At 31.7% G+C, this 14,799-nt stretch overlaps 1 protein-coding gene across 3 annotated transcripts in view; it reads right to left on the reverse strand.

Annotated features, from left to right (window-relative positions):
• LOC129787775 (aryl hydrocarbon receptor protein 1) overlaps positions 1 to 14,799 on the reverse strand; it is a 73,176-nt gene that overhangs the window by 8,924 nt on the left and 49,453 nt on the right. For all 3 annotated transcript variants that reach the window (XM_055823542.1, XM_055823543.1, XM_055823541.1), the window contains exons 4-5: positions 11,513 to 11,637; positions 7,642 to 7,731 (exon numbers count right to left, since the gene is read on the reverse strand). In XM_055823542.1, the coding sequence (XP_055679517.1) occupies positions 7,642 to 7,731; positions 11,513 to 11,637 (215 nt within the window). The remainder of the gene's footprint in view (positions 1 to 7,641; positions 7,732 to 11,512; positions 11,638 to 14,799) is intronic.

A 14,799-nucleotide genomic window follows, 5' to 3' on the forward strand; every position in this document is an offset into this window, starting at 1 on the left:
ATAGGGCTTTATAACGTTTCATAAGATCTATATTTTCCTAAATTAAAACAAATAAATTAATAATTAAAATAAAAAAAATAATATTCGCGTGAAAAACAAGTTTATGGTTATGGGAAATGTGAGAAACATCATCCAAAAAGCGTGGTTGTAAAATAAAATATTTATTTTACATTACATTTGTTGGAAAAAAGTTCGGATAAAATGGCGGCCATTTTTGAATTGCTTAAAAATTTTTATCTAAAATTGATCAACGTAACCATATTAATATACTTTCATATTTTACCATTAAGCTTATAATAAGCTTTAATATTTATGATCGGACATTTCGGTTTAGGATTGTTCGTCCGATTGACTTAAATTTTATTTTATAAAGTTAAATTAATGTCTTATGAAACATTATCAAGTTAAATTAGTTTTTGACGATATTTTTTAAATATCCTTTCTAAAGTAGTTCAAGTTATCTTAAAGTAACCCTGCGACGTAAGATTTTGTAACACAGCCTTATTTAAGGGTCTATTAATTAACTTTTGTTTTTTTTTTAATTATAAAAAATAATTCAAACTTTGAAAGTCATTATGAAATTATTTAATGACGAAAAAAGAAAAAGTATGGATTATCCTACGACATATCGTCATGAAATTCTGTTGCAGAAATTATTTTTTCTATGGTTGTGACATCCTTTAAAAAATATGCGAAAATTTATGTTTTCGAGAAGAAATTTTATTTTTGTGGACCTTTACATGAGATCAGATAATGATTTTTGGTGTTTTAATAGTTTTTCCAGATGAAAAATTAACAAAATAAAAATCATGTGTAAAATTGGTAATTCCGCCCAATTTCCGCGCGGCGCTAGTGTTTGTGAAAGAAACCTTTTAAATGTTTTTTCTGCTATAACATTTGCTTTCTTCTCGTCAATTTTATCAATTAATATTGTATTTTTATTTATCTATTTTGGGCAAATAATGCTATTTATGGAAGAAATATTGCTTTTAAATTGGTGTAAGTGATTGAGCAAATCAGTATTTATAGAATTCAATGTTCATTTTCGGTCCAATAAATGTGAAAATTTTCGAGAAATAGTGCGAATGAGTGCGAGTGAAATATTCGTATTTTGTCTATGCGAGTGGCCCACTCGCAAAAATTGACGATTTGACTGCCACTTTTTGTCATTTTTTTTCTGTGTGTAAGTTTGATCAAATTAAAATTAATTAACGTTAATTTCAGTCTTTCATTCTAATTTTAACCTTTATAATAGGTAATTTTTCTTAATTTTTTACAAAAAAATTTAAATTATTGAGAATCAAAGACTTGAATTAAGTTTAATTATAATTTGATCAAACTTACCGTAATTTTTTCTTTTATTACCGTCACTTTTACAAATAATACCGTCATTTTGGCCAATATTACCCACACTTTTGCCAAAATTACTCATTTTTTGTTAAATATTACCGAAACTTTCACAAAAAAATACTGACCGTTTTGCCAAAACTATCGAACCGATACTTTAACGGCGACATTTTATTAAATGTCATGGACTTTTTTCTTTTGCTAATATTTTAGTCAGTTTAGTACAAAGAATTTTACTACGGTTTGAGAAAAAATACCAAATATTTTGAAAATACAATAGATTTTGACATCAAATGTAGGGAGCAATTTTGGACAAAATAAAATATATTTTTTTGTCTTTTGTGAAGTCTACAAGACATTTTATGAAGAGAAATTTTGAATAAAATATCTTTTTGGAGACTTTTGATACATTTTGTCGCCTTTTGTGACGTGTTTTTTCTTTCGAATGGAAAGTTTACAGATGAAAAAAATAAGAAGATTGGGGCAATTGGACAATCTGAACTGAATCAATTTTTAGGGAAATTCAAGTCAAGCATGCGTGTAGTCTATTAGGTACCCCAAGGATGTTGGGAAGACCAAAAAACCATCTGGCTTTTAGCTCATCAGTTCGATTTTCATTAGGCCAAGAAAATGTGAATGAGTCACTCTGATATGATTATTTTACATGCATTGATTGACTCATATTTATTGCATTAATTAGCCCTACATATTTCGTTTTTGCACATAAAAACTTGAAGATTTTGGGAAATCTGACCCAAAATCTTGATTATATAGGGTTAGAACTTGTCAGAGATCTCCCAAATTTTTGTCGAAATGATCCAGAAACTTTCCATACTATTTTTGCCCAACACAGCGAAAAGGGAAAATGGACACAGCTAAATTGGCTGAATTTCATAACATTCCACAAATTCCCTTTGCACAAAGCTTCACAATTAACCGAAATTGCATTATTGTCCATTGCTATTTCGAGAAACATGATAGAAAACTTCTAAAAAATGCAACGCGTAAACACCAGTTTGACAAAAGATTTTGATTTTATAAAAGCACCTCGACGAGATGCTTGTAAAACACAAAATATTTCTTGTATAATGTATTATTTTGTGCAAACTTACAATTCTCCTATAAAAATCTTTTGTGCAGACGTTCACACAAGATTGTCAAAAGTTTGACACAAAAAATGTTTTGTCTTTTGACTAAAATTGCATCAAACGTCAAAATTTTTCAGTTTTTCAAAATATTTCACCCTTTATTGTACCTAAAATTGCAAAAATTTCTTTTGTGGGGAGATTGACAAAAGTTTTAGAAAAATATTTCGTGCAAAATTACATTTAATGTCAAAATATTTTGTATATTCAAAATATTTTGTCTTTTATTTTGTCCAAAATTGCTCCCGTAATTTTTCTAAAACTTCTATCAATTTCTTCACAAAGGACATGCAATTTTACATACAATAAAAGGTGGTATATTTAAAAAAAAAACCCAAAATTTTGACGTTTAATGCAATCATAAGGTAAAAGATTTCTTGTATCAAACTTTTGATAATCTTGTGAGAACGTTCCCATAAAAGATTTTTATAACAGAATTGTAATTTTGTCCAAAAGAATTTGTTCATTACCCAAGAAATATTTAGTTTTTTACTTACACCTCGTAAAGGCGCATTTAAAAAATGTTCCATTTTGTCAGAAAAATACGAAAAATATGACATTTGATCAGGATATAGCGATTGAAGAGTGAAACGGGCAAGAATGTTTATCTGGCGAATCTTTCGATAGTTTTGGCGAATAATCCCGTGTAATATTTTTTGATGATTTTTAACATTTTCGATGTCTTTAAGACCATCAAGAGCATTTTTTTTAAACTTTAGAAATAGAAAATTGTATTTACTTGTCAATTTTAAACAAAAAAAAATTCATTTTTGAGTGTACAAAGAAACTGTGTTTCTTTGAAGATCACTGCTAAAATGTTACTTTTCAAGACAAATTCAAGTGTAGTATTCAGCATGATATTATTCTTTTCCCATCAAATGCGAGAGCGAAGAAACATTTGGTTTTGTCTCGATCGCGGTGTTATTTCAACTGATAACATATAAGACATAAGAATTATGAATCACTGCGAAAATAAATTATTTTCCTCAATTTACAGGAAATTTGTTTTCAAAATGACTAAAATTTTGTTTATTTTTTCTAAAAAAAACCGTAAAAAGGGCAAAACTAAACTCGGAATCAAAAAATTAGCAAAAATATCTAAGTAAAGAAGTAGTTTATTTGAACAAAACCCATAAGAAATACCATTTTTACATTTCAAAACTACAAACTTTACCGTAATTACGAGCAAATCTAAAATTATTTATAATGTGCAGAAAAAAGGAATAATTATTTTTGTCGGTAGTTTTGGCAAAAGTGTCGGTTATTTTGGCAAAAATGTAGGTAACTTTGGCAAAAATGTAGGTAACTTTGGCAAAAGTGTAGGTAATATTGGCAAAAGTGTCGGTAAGTTTGGTCAAATTGTCGGTAAGTTTGGTCAAACTGAAGGTAATATTTGGAAAAAAAAGATAAAATCAGAAAAAAAAACTTTTTACATTTATTATAGAAAATTATTTTTAGATTTAGGTTCTAGGATTGTTCGAAGGACATCGAAAAATTATTCTATTGTATGTAGAGAAAAAAATTATTTCCCTAAGAACTATTATTTTATTTGAAAACTTTTTTTTATGTGTGAAAGAAATTATACAAAAATCTGGGAACTTCCAAAATTACCGCTTTTTTGTCCAAAATAACCGACCGTTTCGCCAAAACTACACGGAAAGAAAAATTTGTTAAAAATTTGCACAAAAGTTGGTAAAATTTGGTCACATGTAGATAAATTTCTAAAAATATATCATTGTTGATAACTTTTGGTCATTTTTAACCACAAATGTGTATAAATTCACGAATTTATCTCATTTTAACTACATTTTGCTGAAAAGTTGTTATATGTTGCTAAGAAAAAGAGAATCAGCGCGCTGATCTTCTTAAAAGAGCATTTAACTACGCCGCACGTCCAAAGTTGTTATAAAATTATATTTTACGCCTAATACCGATTTTTGAAAGCAAATATTCTCATGTTTTTTTTTTAAGTTGATAATTTCTATGAAATGGTTACCTACCTTTTCGGAAAAATCAAAGAATTTAGCGATTATCCCTATTAATTATTATTTTAATATTGAAAAAAAAAGATTAAGTATGAAATTATTATTAGAAAAATACTTTTCTGAAAAATTAAATCAATTTGATAATTTTAATAAGAGAATAATTTCTGCCAAATTATGATCTTTCACATCGGAAAGCGCCATAAAAATAGCAAAAAAGCTTATAAAGAGACTATTTTTTAACTTTTAATTTAGCTCTTTTTTTCAATAAATTATATTTTGTTTGAGAAATATTGTTCAATTATTTTTTTTACAATTCCACCTTTCGAATAAAAAATCATTAAGTCTTCACACTAAAATATTTTAGCGGTGAGAAATTACATAAAAGTTTACAAAAATAACACAAATTTATTCAGGAAAACCAAATGTACGCTGAAATACAGAGAGGATAAAAGGAGATAAAATTTGGTTATCCGAACCAACATTTGTAGATAAATGCAATTTTTAACAACAAATGATATCTACATTTGACCAAATTTTAACAACTTTTTAGTGAGAACCTCATTTCAACTACATTTTGTTGAAATTTACATGGAAGCAAAGCAGCAGCAGTAACAACTTTTAACAACATTTTAACAAATTTTTCTTTCCGTGTACCGACACTTTAACGGCACCCGAAAATAAATCGGCTTTTCAGACATTTTTGACTATAAAATCATACATTTTCCCAAAAAAGCGAAATATGAAATTAAAGCGAAATGAATCTACTTCATTTTGAGTAATTTTTATGTTAGCAGCATTGGCTATATGGATCCTGAAGGAATCCAACAGCCGTAAAAATTTAAAATGAAGAAGAAGAAGAAGAAAAAGTTAGTAGCAAGAATTTTAATGAGCCAAACTATACTGACTAAAACCCGCCGATTTTCAAAAAAATTCTAAAGTACAGAAAGAAGTCGAAAACTTATATTTTCCAGGAAGATGAAGTAAAAAGGCTTGAGACAAAGTTGTAGGACAGGAAATTTTCTATAATAAGAATAACTTATCGAGGAAAAATTTTAGCTTCTTGCGAGTTCTGCAAATAAGAATTAATGCAAATTGACTTAATTACCCCTTTCTCCCCTATTATAAAATTATTTTTTCAATTTAATATGTCTTAAAATGCTTAATTAATTTTTAAACATGTTTTTTCCAGTAATTTACTTATTATTTTAAAAAATCGATTAATTACAATATCTGTTATTTTAGGAAAACATCGAGCAAAAATGTCGGCGATTTCATTGAAATAAAAATCAATCATTTTTTGTTTTATAATTATGCCTTATTTATAGTTCTAGGCTTCATAAAAAACAAATGTATGGAATATTTAAGCATGCATGATGAGTTTAAAATATTATTTACAAAAAAAAAAATTTTTAAACTTCAGTAAAATTTTAATAAAAATATAAAAAAATTATATTTATTAATTTGGAGTTGTAATTTTAATATAATCTGGAAAATTTCCTATCGTAAAGTGTCGTTTGCACTAAAAAAGTACGATAGGAAATGCAAGAAAAAAATTATTAAGGAATTCCATTATATTAATTATTGATATACCAAATCATTGTATGAGTTGGTAAGCGCTCGCCATTATAAGTAGCGTTGTAGCGTGTACCATATTCCTATACATTTTGCATTGAACGTATGTCGCTTTGTATATTAGCGCAGTCATCCGAGCCGGTCATTATGACCACAAAATGACGTAATTCTGACCGTTAAATTACCGTAATATTATTACCCATTACTGTCATATGACTGAGAAATGACTAAATGACGACAGTAAAATGACTCCAGCTCAGAGTAATATTACCGTCATACTACCAAATTTCGCGGATTGGGCATCCTCCTCACAGTGCCCATCTTTCCTTATTCGTCGTTCAACAATATTTTAACAGAAATTTTGCTTCTGTGGAGTACATTCCAAAATTTAATTTTGTTTAAGTACAAAATATCTATAAATTTTTTCTTACAGAACTTCTTCTCAGTTCTTAAGAATTTTAAGAAGAAATTATAAAATAAAAAGTTCTTATCGTGATATTTCAATTAAAAGAACAATCTTAATGTACATGATAACTTCCTTCAGACCCTCCAGACTCTACGTACGCTGTCATACCTATGTAAGGAAAAATCTATTAAAGAATCTTTGAGAAGATTCATAAAGCAGATAAGATATGTTGTGGAGGATTGGGGGGTATTCCCTCCCGCGTGTCATAAACGCCACGTTGTTTGGGAAGATCGTGGCGATAATCAAGGTGAAGGAGATGAGATACAGAGACTCACCGGGTCGCGCTGACTCAAAACAAACAATTTCGCAGTGAATGCGAAAAGGTGGAAGGAGCCATGGGCAATTTATCACAGCGTCTGCACAAATTGAGATATAAATTCAGCGTTCCGATCGGCACAAATTGGTCAAAATGCACCACAGATTTATTCATTTTCTTTGCGGGGCAACAACTGCGCTCTACCTCTCATTCGCTCACTCGGGGCGCACCCCCCTTGCTCACCTCTCATGCTTTACATTCAACAATTATAAATTGCACGAATATATGAGGAAATGTCTGTGTATTTATGAGTTTGAAGTGAACAAGAGAGGTTGTACCACTCAGGTGAAAAAAAAAATGCGTGCTGGGGCAAGTTGTTTCGGTGGGACTTCTTAAATACCTCCGCGCACCAATCTCTCAAAATGAAGTTGTTACATCGGCTGGAAGTACGCCTATTTGTTGCTCATATTAGATTGTGTAGCATATATTTACACAAAGAAGTATTTAAGGAGGGAATAAGATCCAAAAAAAAGAAAGACAATATCCTCGCTTAATTTGCTATTGAAATCTCTTTTCGTTGCTTCTTAACTTTGGCAATAATTCATATTTTTTAATCAACCTCCATCGCGGATTTATCTCCATCCTCCCTTCTGTTTAATGTAAATTCAATAAATCCAACACTCACTTGTTGATTAAATCCAATTTTAAGGTAACATCTTAAGATTGAGATCTCGAGATATGTTGTAAGATGTTAACCACGCAGAGATATAAAATGATTGAATTTATCTCGATTTTGATGTCTCTCCATGTGCTCACTGACCTGCCTTCGTCACGATAACAAAGTACTAAATACCATGGAATTTAACTCACCTGATGAAAGCCCAAATAGCTCTCTATACTGTGCGTTGCGAAGAAGACTTCGCCCTCACATGAGAGAATCATTAGGAAACCATTAAGGGCCTACAAAAGAGACGAAAAAATTGTACATATGTAGCTATATGTAGAGGTATAAAGGAGCAACATTCACATGAAGAAGAAAATAATACACTCGTAATTCTCATTAATATTAATAAAAATGAGGAAATGGTTAAACTTTTATTCTTTGCTGTAATTTTCTCCTTGTCTCTCGGTAAATATTTGATTATATTTTCTCTCTCCCAGTTTCTCACACATTCACACAGACCCATAAATCATGCTATTTAATCTATGTTGTATTAATATTAAAAAAAAAAAGAGAATCAAATGGAAGATTTTTTTTTTTACAATTTTAAGGGATGAAATTGAGAAATAAATTTTGAAGATTGAAAATTTATTCAAAAAAAATAGTGAGAAGAAAATCTTAAAGTAATTTTCTCTTCAAAATTATTTTCTAATTTATTCTAATAAAAACGATTTGTTAAGATTTAACAGCTGACCAAAGCTCTTCTTACAATCACAAATATTTTTTTTATATATCATCCATTTTCATTCATTCTATCCGAAGGCTAGGCTTCAATGCAAAGTATGTTTGAATAAAAAAATATTGCTCCCTCATAAAAAATCAGTTTAAATTGCAAAAATATTTTCCCAACGGACATTCAGTTGGTTTTGGGGGTGTAAAAGGGTTTTTGTGTATTATGTAGCTCTCAATGAAAGGGGGGATAATTAATAATTTCCGGGTTGACATGCGAGAGAGAGAAGCTAAAAAGCACATGGTCTACATATGTATGTATGTATGAAGTTGGCGTGTGAAAGGAAGATGATGACAAATAACCAAATAATGCCCAACTTTTCCACCTTTTTCGCTTCATTTTTCATTAGACGCACGACAGTGTCAGTCGGCTCGTGATTTCAGCTACAGGTTGCCTTTCTCCTCCCCCGCGCGTCACATTACATATTGATCTCTAATTGTCTCACACTCTTTTCCCATGCCACACTATACTCTTTTTTTTTTACTCTATTTCCCATCCCTTCCTGCGCTACCACCTTTCCAACATTCACGCCACAGTCAATCAGCGTGCGGGGCGATTGATTTCACTTTCATGCGGGGGGCACCATGTCTACGGGAGAGCCGCAATTTCAAAGTATACGGTTGGGGGTTGTGGGAAAAATCTACACACACCCCCAATCCGAAAAAAGGTACCTACACCCCCCAAGTCACCCAAATGCGACATCTGTAGCGTGCCGCTCGCAAAGTCTCGTGATGTTGGGGCGTCCGCGGGGACGAAAGCCTAAGCACAAGGTAAGCTTCCTCCTCCTGGTCTCATAAACGCAACATGGTCTTGGTGTATGGTGTGCGATTCCAGCCAGAACGATTAGTATCGCGCACGATGGAGGGCCCGCCAAATGCAACATTATAGAGACAGACGTGGGAGCGTGTGAATTTTCTCTGAAAATTTTGCGTTACACCGGGATATAAATCTAAAATTGCACCTTTCTGACGTTCAATCTCTCACTTTGTATACTCTCTTTTGCAAATTTTCCACCCACCGGTTGCATTTCGATTGGCGTTTGTGACTGCAATTAAATTTTTCGAATATCCACTCCAAAGTGATTCTAATCATTTGATTTTCTAAACACTTTCCATGCCGCCTTTTGTGCTTTATTTTAGCTTTATTTGGGGGAGAAAAATTAAATTCACATTGATCTCCCATCGTGATCTTTTTGGCACAATTGGTAGAGTATTGGGCTCACATCTAAATGACCCTGGTTCAAATGACGATCAGACAAGATTTTTTTCTCGTTCATTTTTTTTATTTAACAAAAAAATTACTCACTTTTGGTGGGATTTTAATCAAGCACTGCAATTTAATCTCAATTTAATAAAATTGTATCTACCATGGGCATTTTTGGACTGCAATAAATCATGGCGATGGAACGTTTGTAGAAAATCTTTTTAATGAAATATCAAAAACATTTCCAAAAGAGATTAAGTCCATGGTTTCGTGAAATTTGCAACATAAAATTCATTTGCTGGTAAAATTGTGCGCCAACCCCACAAGATGCAGACACGATGGCGTACGGGCGGAGGAAAAGAACAAAGAATTCTATAAGAGATGACTTTACAAGTACAAGAAAAGGAGTAATTTTTGTGGTTAAACCGGGAGACTTAACTGCTTCAATGGGTTTTTAATAAATTGAAATTAAACGTAGTAAAATTATACAGTATTTCCCTCCCATCTTCATCCGATGGCACGGTGAGATTTTTGAGATATCTGCGTCTTCTCGTTATTAAAATCGCATTAATGTCCGCATCATCCCGCGCGAAGATCAAAATCATGTCTGAGAATTCACTGGAGATGATCTCACAAGGAGGAGATGCTTTCGGGACAAAAAAAGTGACTCGCTTCAAAAGGGTCGCGACGTTGTGTCTTTTTGTCTTCCATCTACCACTCATCAATTCCTCCCAAGTTGATACACCATCATACTTCTTTTTAGCTGTGATTTTTTTCTCAATTGAGCTTTGGCGCTCAACGAGTCTCTCTCGGTGTTTATCAATGGACAAAAATTCTTCTAAAATATAATTACTTTCCTTTAACACGATCCCACTTCAATGGAGTCTAGAGCGCTACATACAATACACGCGGTCTGGAGTTAGTTAATAGAGCAGCGAGATGAATGAGGAGAAAAGTCCATCCACAGAAGAACCTACTATTAGATGAATTTTCAATTGCTTAGGGCCAGGAAGTGGTGTTTTATTATCGTGAATTTTTTTTTCCTAATCTATTTCTTTTGGACCTTTTAACCTTTGAGTGAACAAATAAAATAAAACAAAAAGTTAATATGATCCCATTATTCACCTTTAAAGGAGATGGAGCCGCAGAAGGTATACAACCCCTTGTTAGTCATGGTGATGGATTTGTCGTAATATTTTATCAAAAAGAAAAAAACACATTGCTCTTAAAGGGCACGAGAAATGTTCAATAAATCACCATTTTGCCACATTTGCATATGGAATCATGAAATTTTCCTTTGGAGAGTTTTCTTGCACTGCAAGGGGTTGATAAGTTCTTTTTTCTGATTATTTGAGTACAATTTTTCAAGATTTTTTGAATGTTTTTTTTAAGAATTGAAGAGAATATTTTTTTAAGTTTTGAAGACGATTAATAAAATGAAGACAGAAATCTATTTTTACTACACGAAAAGGGCTCTATTCATTTTTTTTGTCAATGTCATAATTCGAAAATATACACGAGTCAATTTTAATTTTTAAAAATTACAACTTTCAAAAGTTTCATAGATTAATTAACTCCCATTTTATTTAAATTATCCCCTTAAAAAAAAACAAAACAATAAAAGAAAATTAAAATTGTAAAATGTTACAAATTTTAATTTCCATCCAAGAAATCAACTAAGCAAATTAAAGAAATATTAATGACAAATCCTCCCAGTCATTTTTTACAATTTACATCTGCTACATGCGCATGCAAAAAAAAACGAATAAAAATAATAAAAGAGAAGATCTCCGAGAATGATGCGTCTTATAAAGTATCCTCATTGGAAAATTACAGCCAATAAATAACCCCGGAGGATGGAGATCAGAAATGCGATTTGAATCAATTTCCTCCACACCGATAGTTACCCATTATCACTGCTCTAATTGCAATTAATTGGTAATTACTATGGAGGTTTTTCATTTTAAACAACATTATCATTTTTCTCATTCATTCATCAATTTCATCATTCTCACTCGCCTCCTCATTCTCCCTTGTGGTGCAAATGGCTTCTTGTATGTGCGTGCTTAAGAAGTAATTTTAGGTACCTGAAGGAACATATCGCCGTCCAGGAGATTGTGTTCGAGAACACCCAATTCTCGACTTCGGTAGCTATCGTGGGAGTGAAGGTGGGACAGCATACCGTTCTCCTCCTTCTCCTTTAGCATCACCACTGAAAAGAAATAAAGAAGAAAATTATTGCAATCTCTTTACAAGTTTATCAGTTTTGAAAGACACAAAAAAATAATATTAGTTCATTAATTGTGACGTAAAAGGGGGTGAATAGAGTCAAAAAGGATGAATGGATTTTTTTTTCATTTCTAAAATGTAATTTTAAGACAATTCGGAGGTATTCTAATGCTCGTTATTTATTACATGAAAAAATTAAAATGAGAAGAATGATCCGACCTTTGCCCAAAAATACATAAACTCCTTTATTTTACTTCCTATGTAGGTAATGAAATTAATATAAATAGCCAGTCTTTAACCCTTTCGTCTGTAAATGAATAAATAAATCCAAAAAGGGACAATAATATTAATTTTACCTCCAAAGAAGGATTATAGTTTCATTCATTCCACCAAATTAATCCCTCCTATTGGTAACCCCTCAATAAATTCCTCATCCACGGATCAATTACTATAATTAATCTCCCGATTTGAGGGGATTTCAGCGTGGCAATATGTAAGAATAATTTGATTGAGTGATTGATTCAGAGCGAGCTCCGAAAAAAATTGTCGGAAGAGAATGACTTTCAATTCTTTCGTGAATGTTAACCTCTGACACACACAACTCAATTATTTGCTCATATGACCGTATCTCTTTGCAGGGACTTTTCATTGCACAATCAGCACTTTTACTATCTCCTTTGACAAAAAAAAATGCGTTTGATGGTGAACCCCTCCTTGAGGTTTCTCAGGGGGTGTTCACAGAGGGTGCATTATAATTTGGGGTGCGTAGAGTGATTTGACGATTAAAGGATGATTTGGCGGGTAAACATTGTGCGAGTTACCCACAAAAAGAGCATTAGTCAAGCCCATTTGGTACACAATTGGCACAATTGGAAAACCTCTATAGGTAACGTGAATTCAATTAGTACAGCCGAGTCATTTTGCAATTTTATTTACTCCTCTTCACGTGACACGTGTATAAAGTAATTTCTCTATAAATTTGTAATATTAAAAATACAAATCTACGATGGAAAATAAAATTCAAAGAAGGGGTGTGGATTATCGCTTTGACTCTTGCATTATGTACAACCTTTATTATTTGTTCTGTCTGGTGGACAACATAAAAATATCCATTAATGAAGGCATAACTTCTTTTTTTTGCCATCTTGCAAAAATTTGTTGATATATATTCCCCATAAAAGGGTTATACACATTGGAATAAACCAATAATCGTAAAATACGACCTTTTAGTGGTGATGTTTGATGATCAGGAACAAAAACAAACCAGGAGCAAGAACCGGTAAAAAGGTATTCCGACAATATATATATATCGATTGCCATTCAAATAACTAATTTTCTTTCACCCCGTTTGTGCATTTTTCAACGGTGATGAAATGATAACATATTACACACACAATATTCATCTTCCCTCAGCAAAATGTATAAAAATACCTACATAGGTACTTTAATACATATACGTGGAGTATGGAAAAAAGAGGCAATATAAATAAAACGTCATCCCCTGAGGCGTGAATCAAGCATCTCTAATTATTTTGGTATCTTCATTAGTGAAAAAAGCATCTTGAAGAAACCTCACCCGACACTATTTTGCTCACCTCTCCCTCCTTCAAATTCATCGCTCATATTTTATGGCCAATTTATGCGTATGATGCGCAAAAAAAATGTGCAAATGCCAATTTTTATATTTGTTTCTTCAGGTGAATATCATCATCTTTATCACATTTCCAGCAAAACGTCGTTCATTATCGCATAAAAGAGATTTTAAAATGAAAAGCTTTTTACCAATTTCCTTTAGGGAGAAATGGATTAAATGTTAAACGGAGGAATGGATTGACTTTGCGATTAAAGTATTTAAGAATTTAATTGGAAAATGCCACAAAAATTTTAGAAATAACATTTTAAGACGATAAGAATTTTCGCATGAAAGAAGATCTAACGGCTAGGACCTTTATGATTAGCTGGAAGGACTCAAAGACGTTAGGTTAGGAGAATGAAGACAGTCAGTGATCCCCTTTTCTCTGACGTCTTTGAGTAGTTCCAACCCATCATGAAGGTCCTAGCCGTTAGCTTTTCTTTCATTTAAATAAATGTCTTAAAAATTCTTTTCAACTATTTTTAGAACTTTTTGTAATGAATTATTATATGTTTTGAAGAAGAATCATATTTTTAACATAAAACTTTTTACAATGTTGGAGTAATTTATGTATTTTTTGGAAAAATATGATTCTTAAATTACAAATGAATTTTCAGTTATTCTTAACAAGTTTTCAATGTATTTTCAACCCTTCATCAGGTCTCATAAAACAAGTAATTTAACAAAAGACTTTTAAAACGAATTTTCCATATTTTCTCTAATTTTTTTTTTCAATGCAAACAATTCCCGATGGATTAACGATGGAGAAAAATAATTTAACTTTTCGCCAATTATATCGTGAGCATCTTGCGAAGTCTTTAAATTATGTCTTTCACAATTCTTTAACACTTTGGATTTTCCTTTATCTTCCAATCGCACGTTAAAATCTCTCTCACTCATCTTATCTTGATCCATTACGTGAGTTTTTCTTCTGGAAAATTTCCAAAGAAATGCAATGCGTCTTATCTACACCTTTTTATCTGGATGCAGTGCAAATTTCCTTGGAAGCTTTGAAAGGGTGTGGAGATCACAAAGTGATATTGCGACGTGGCAAAAGGGAATGGGGGCACAGTCGGGAAGATTTTTCGCACCGGGAATTTACTTGAGTGAATTTCTCACATAAATTTACCTCTTAAAAGTAACAATGTTACAAGACACAAGTGCATTAAGGAATGGATAAAAAGAAATATATGTATAATATTTTAGCAATAAAAAGAATTAAATGATAAATTAATCTTATTAAGCAAGATACTAAAAAATAAGTTAGCAAATGATTTTTTTCCCTCTTCTTGATGGATGAGAGAATAGAAAAAAAAATTAATTATATTTTGTCGCAGGCTTGGAAGACACATGTATGTACAACAGTATACCTATATATATACATATATATGTATACTTGTTAGCAGCTCAACGAATCCACCTCCAATGTGAGTCACTCCCCAGAGAGAGACACTTTCCGCTTCATACTCTCTTTATTACAATCGCAACATAATAGCAACAACAAGTAAATAG

Source organism: Lutzomyia longipalpis, chromosome 1, assembly GCF_024334085.1.
Source record: "Lutzomyia longipalpis isolate SR_M1_2022 chromosome 1, ASM2433408v1".
Lineage (NCBI taxonomy): Eukaryota > Metazoa > Arthropoda > Insecta > Diptera > Psychodidae > Lutzomyia > Lutzomyia longipalpis.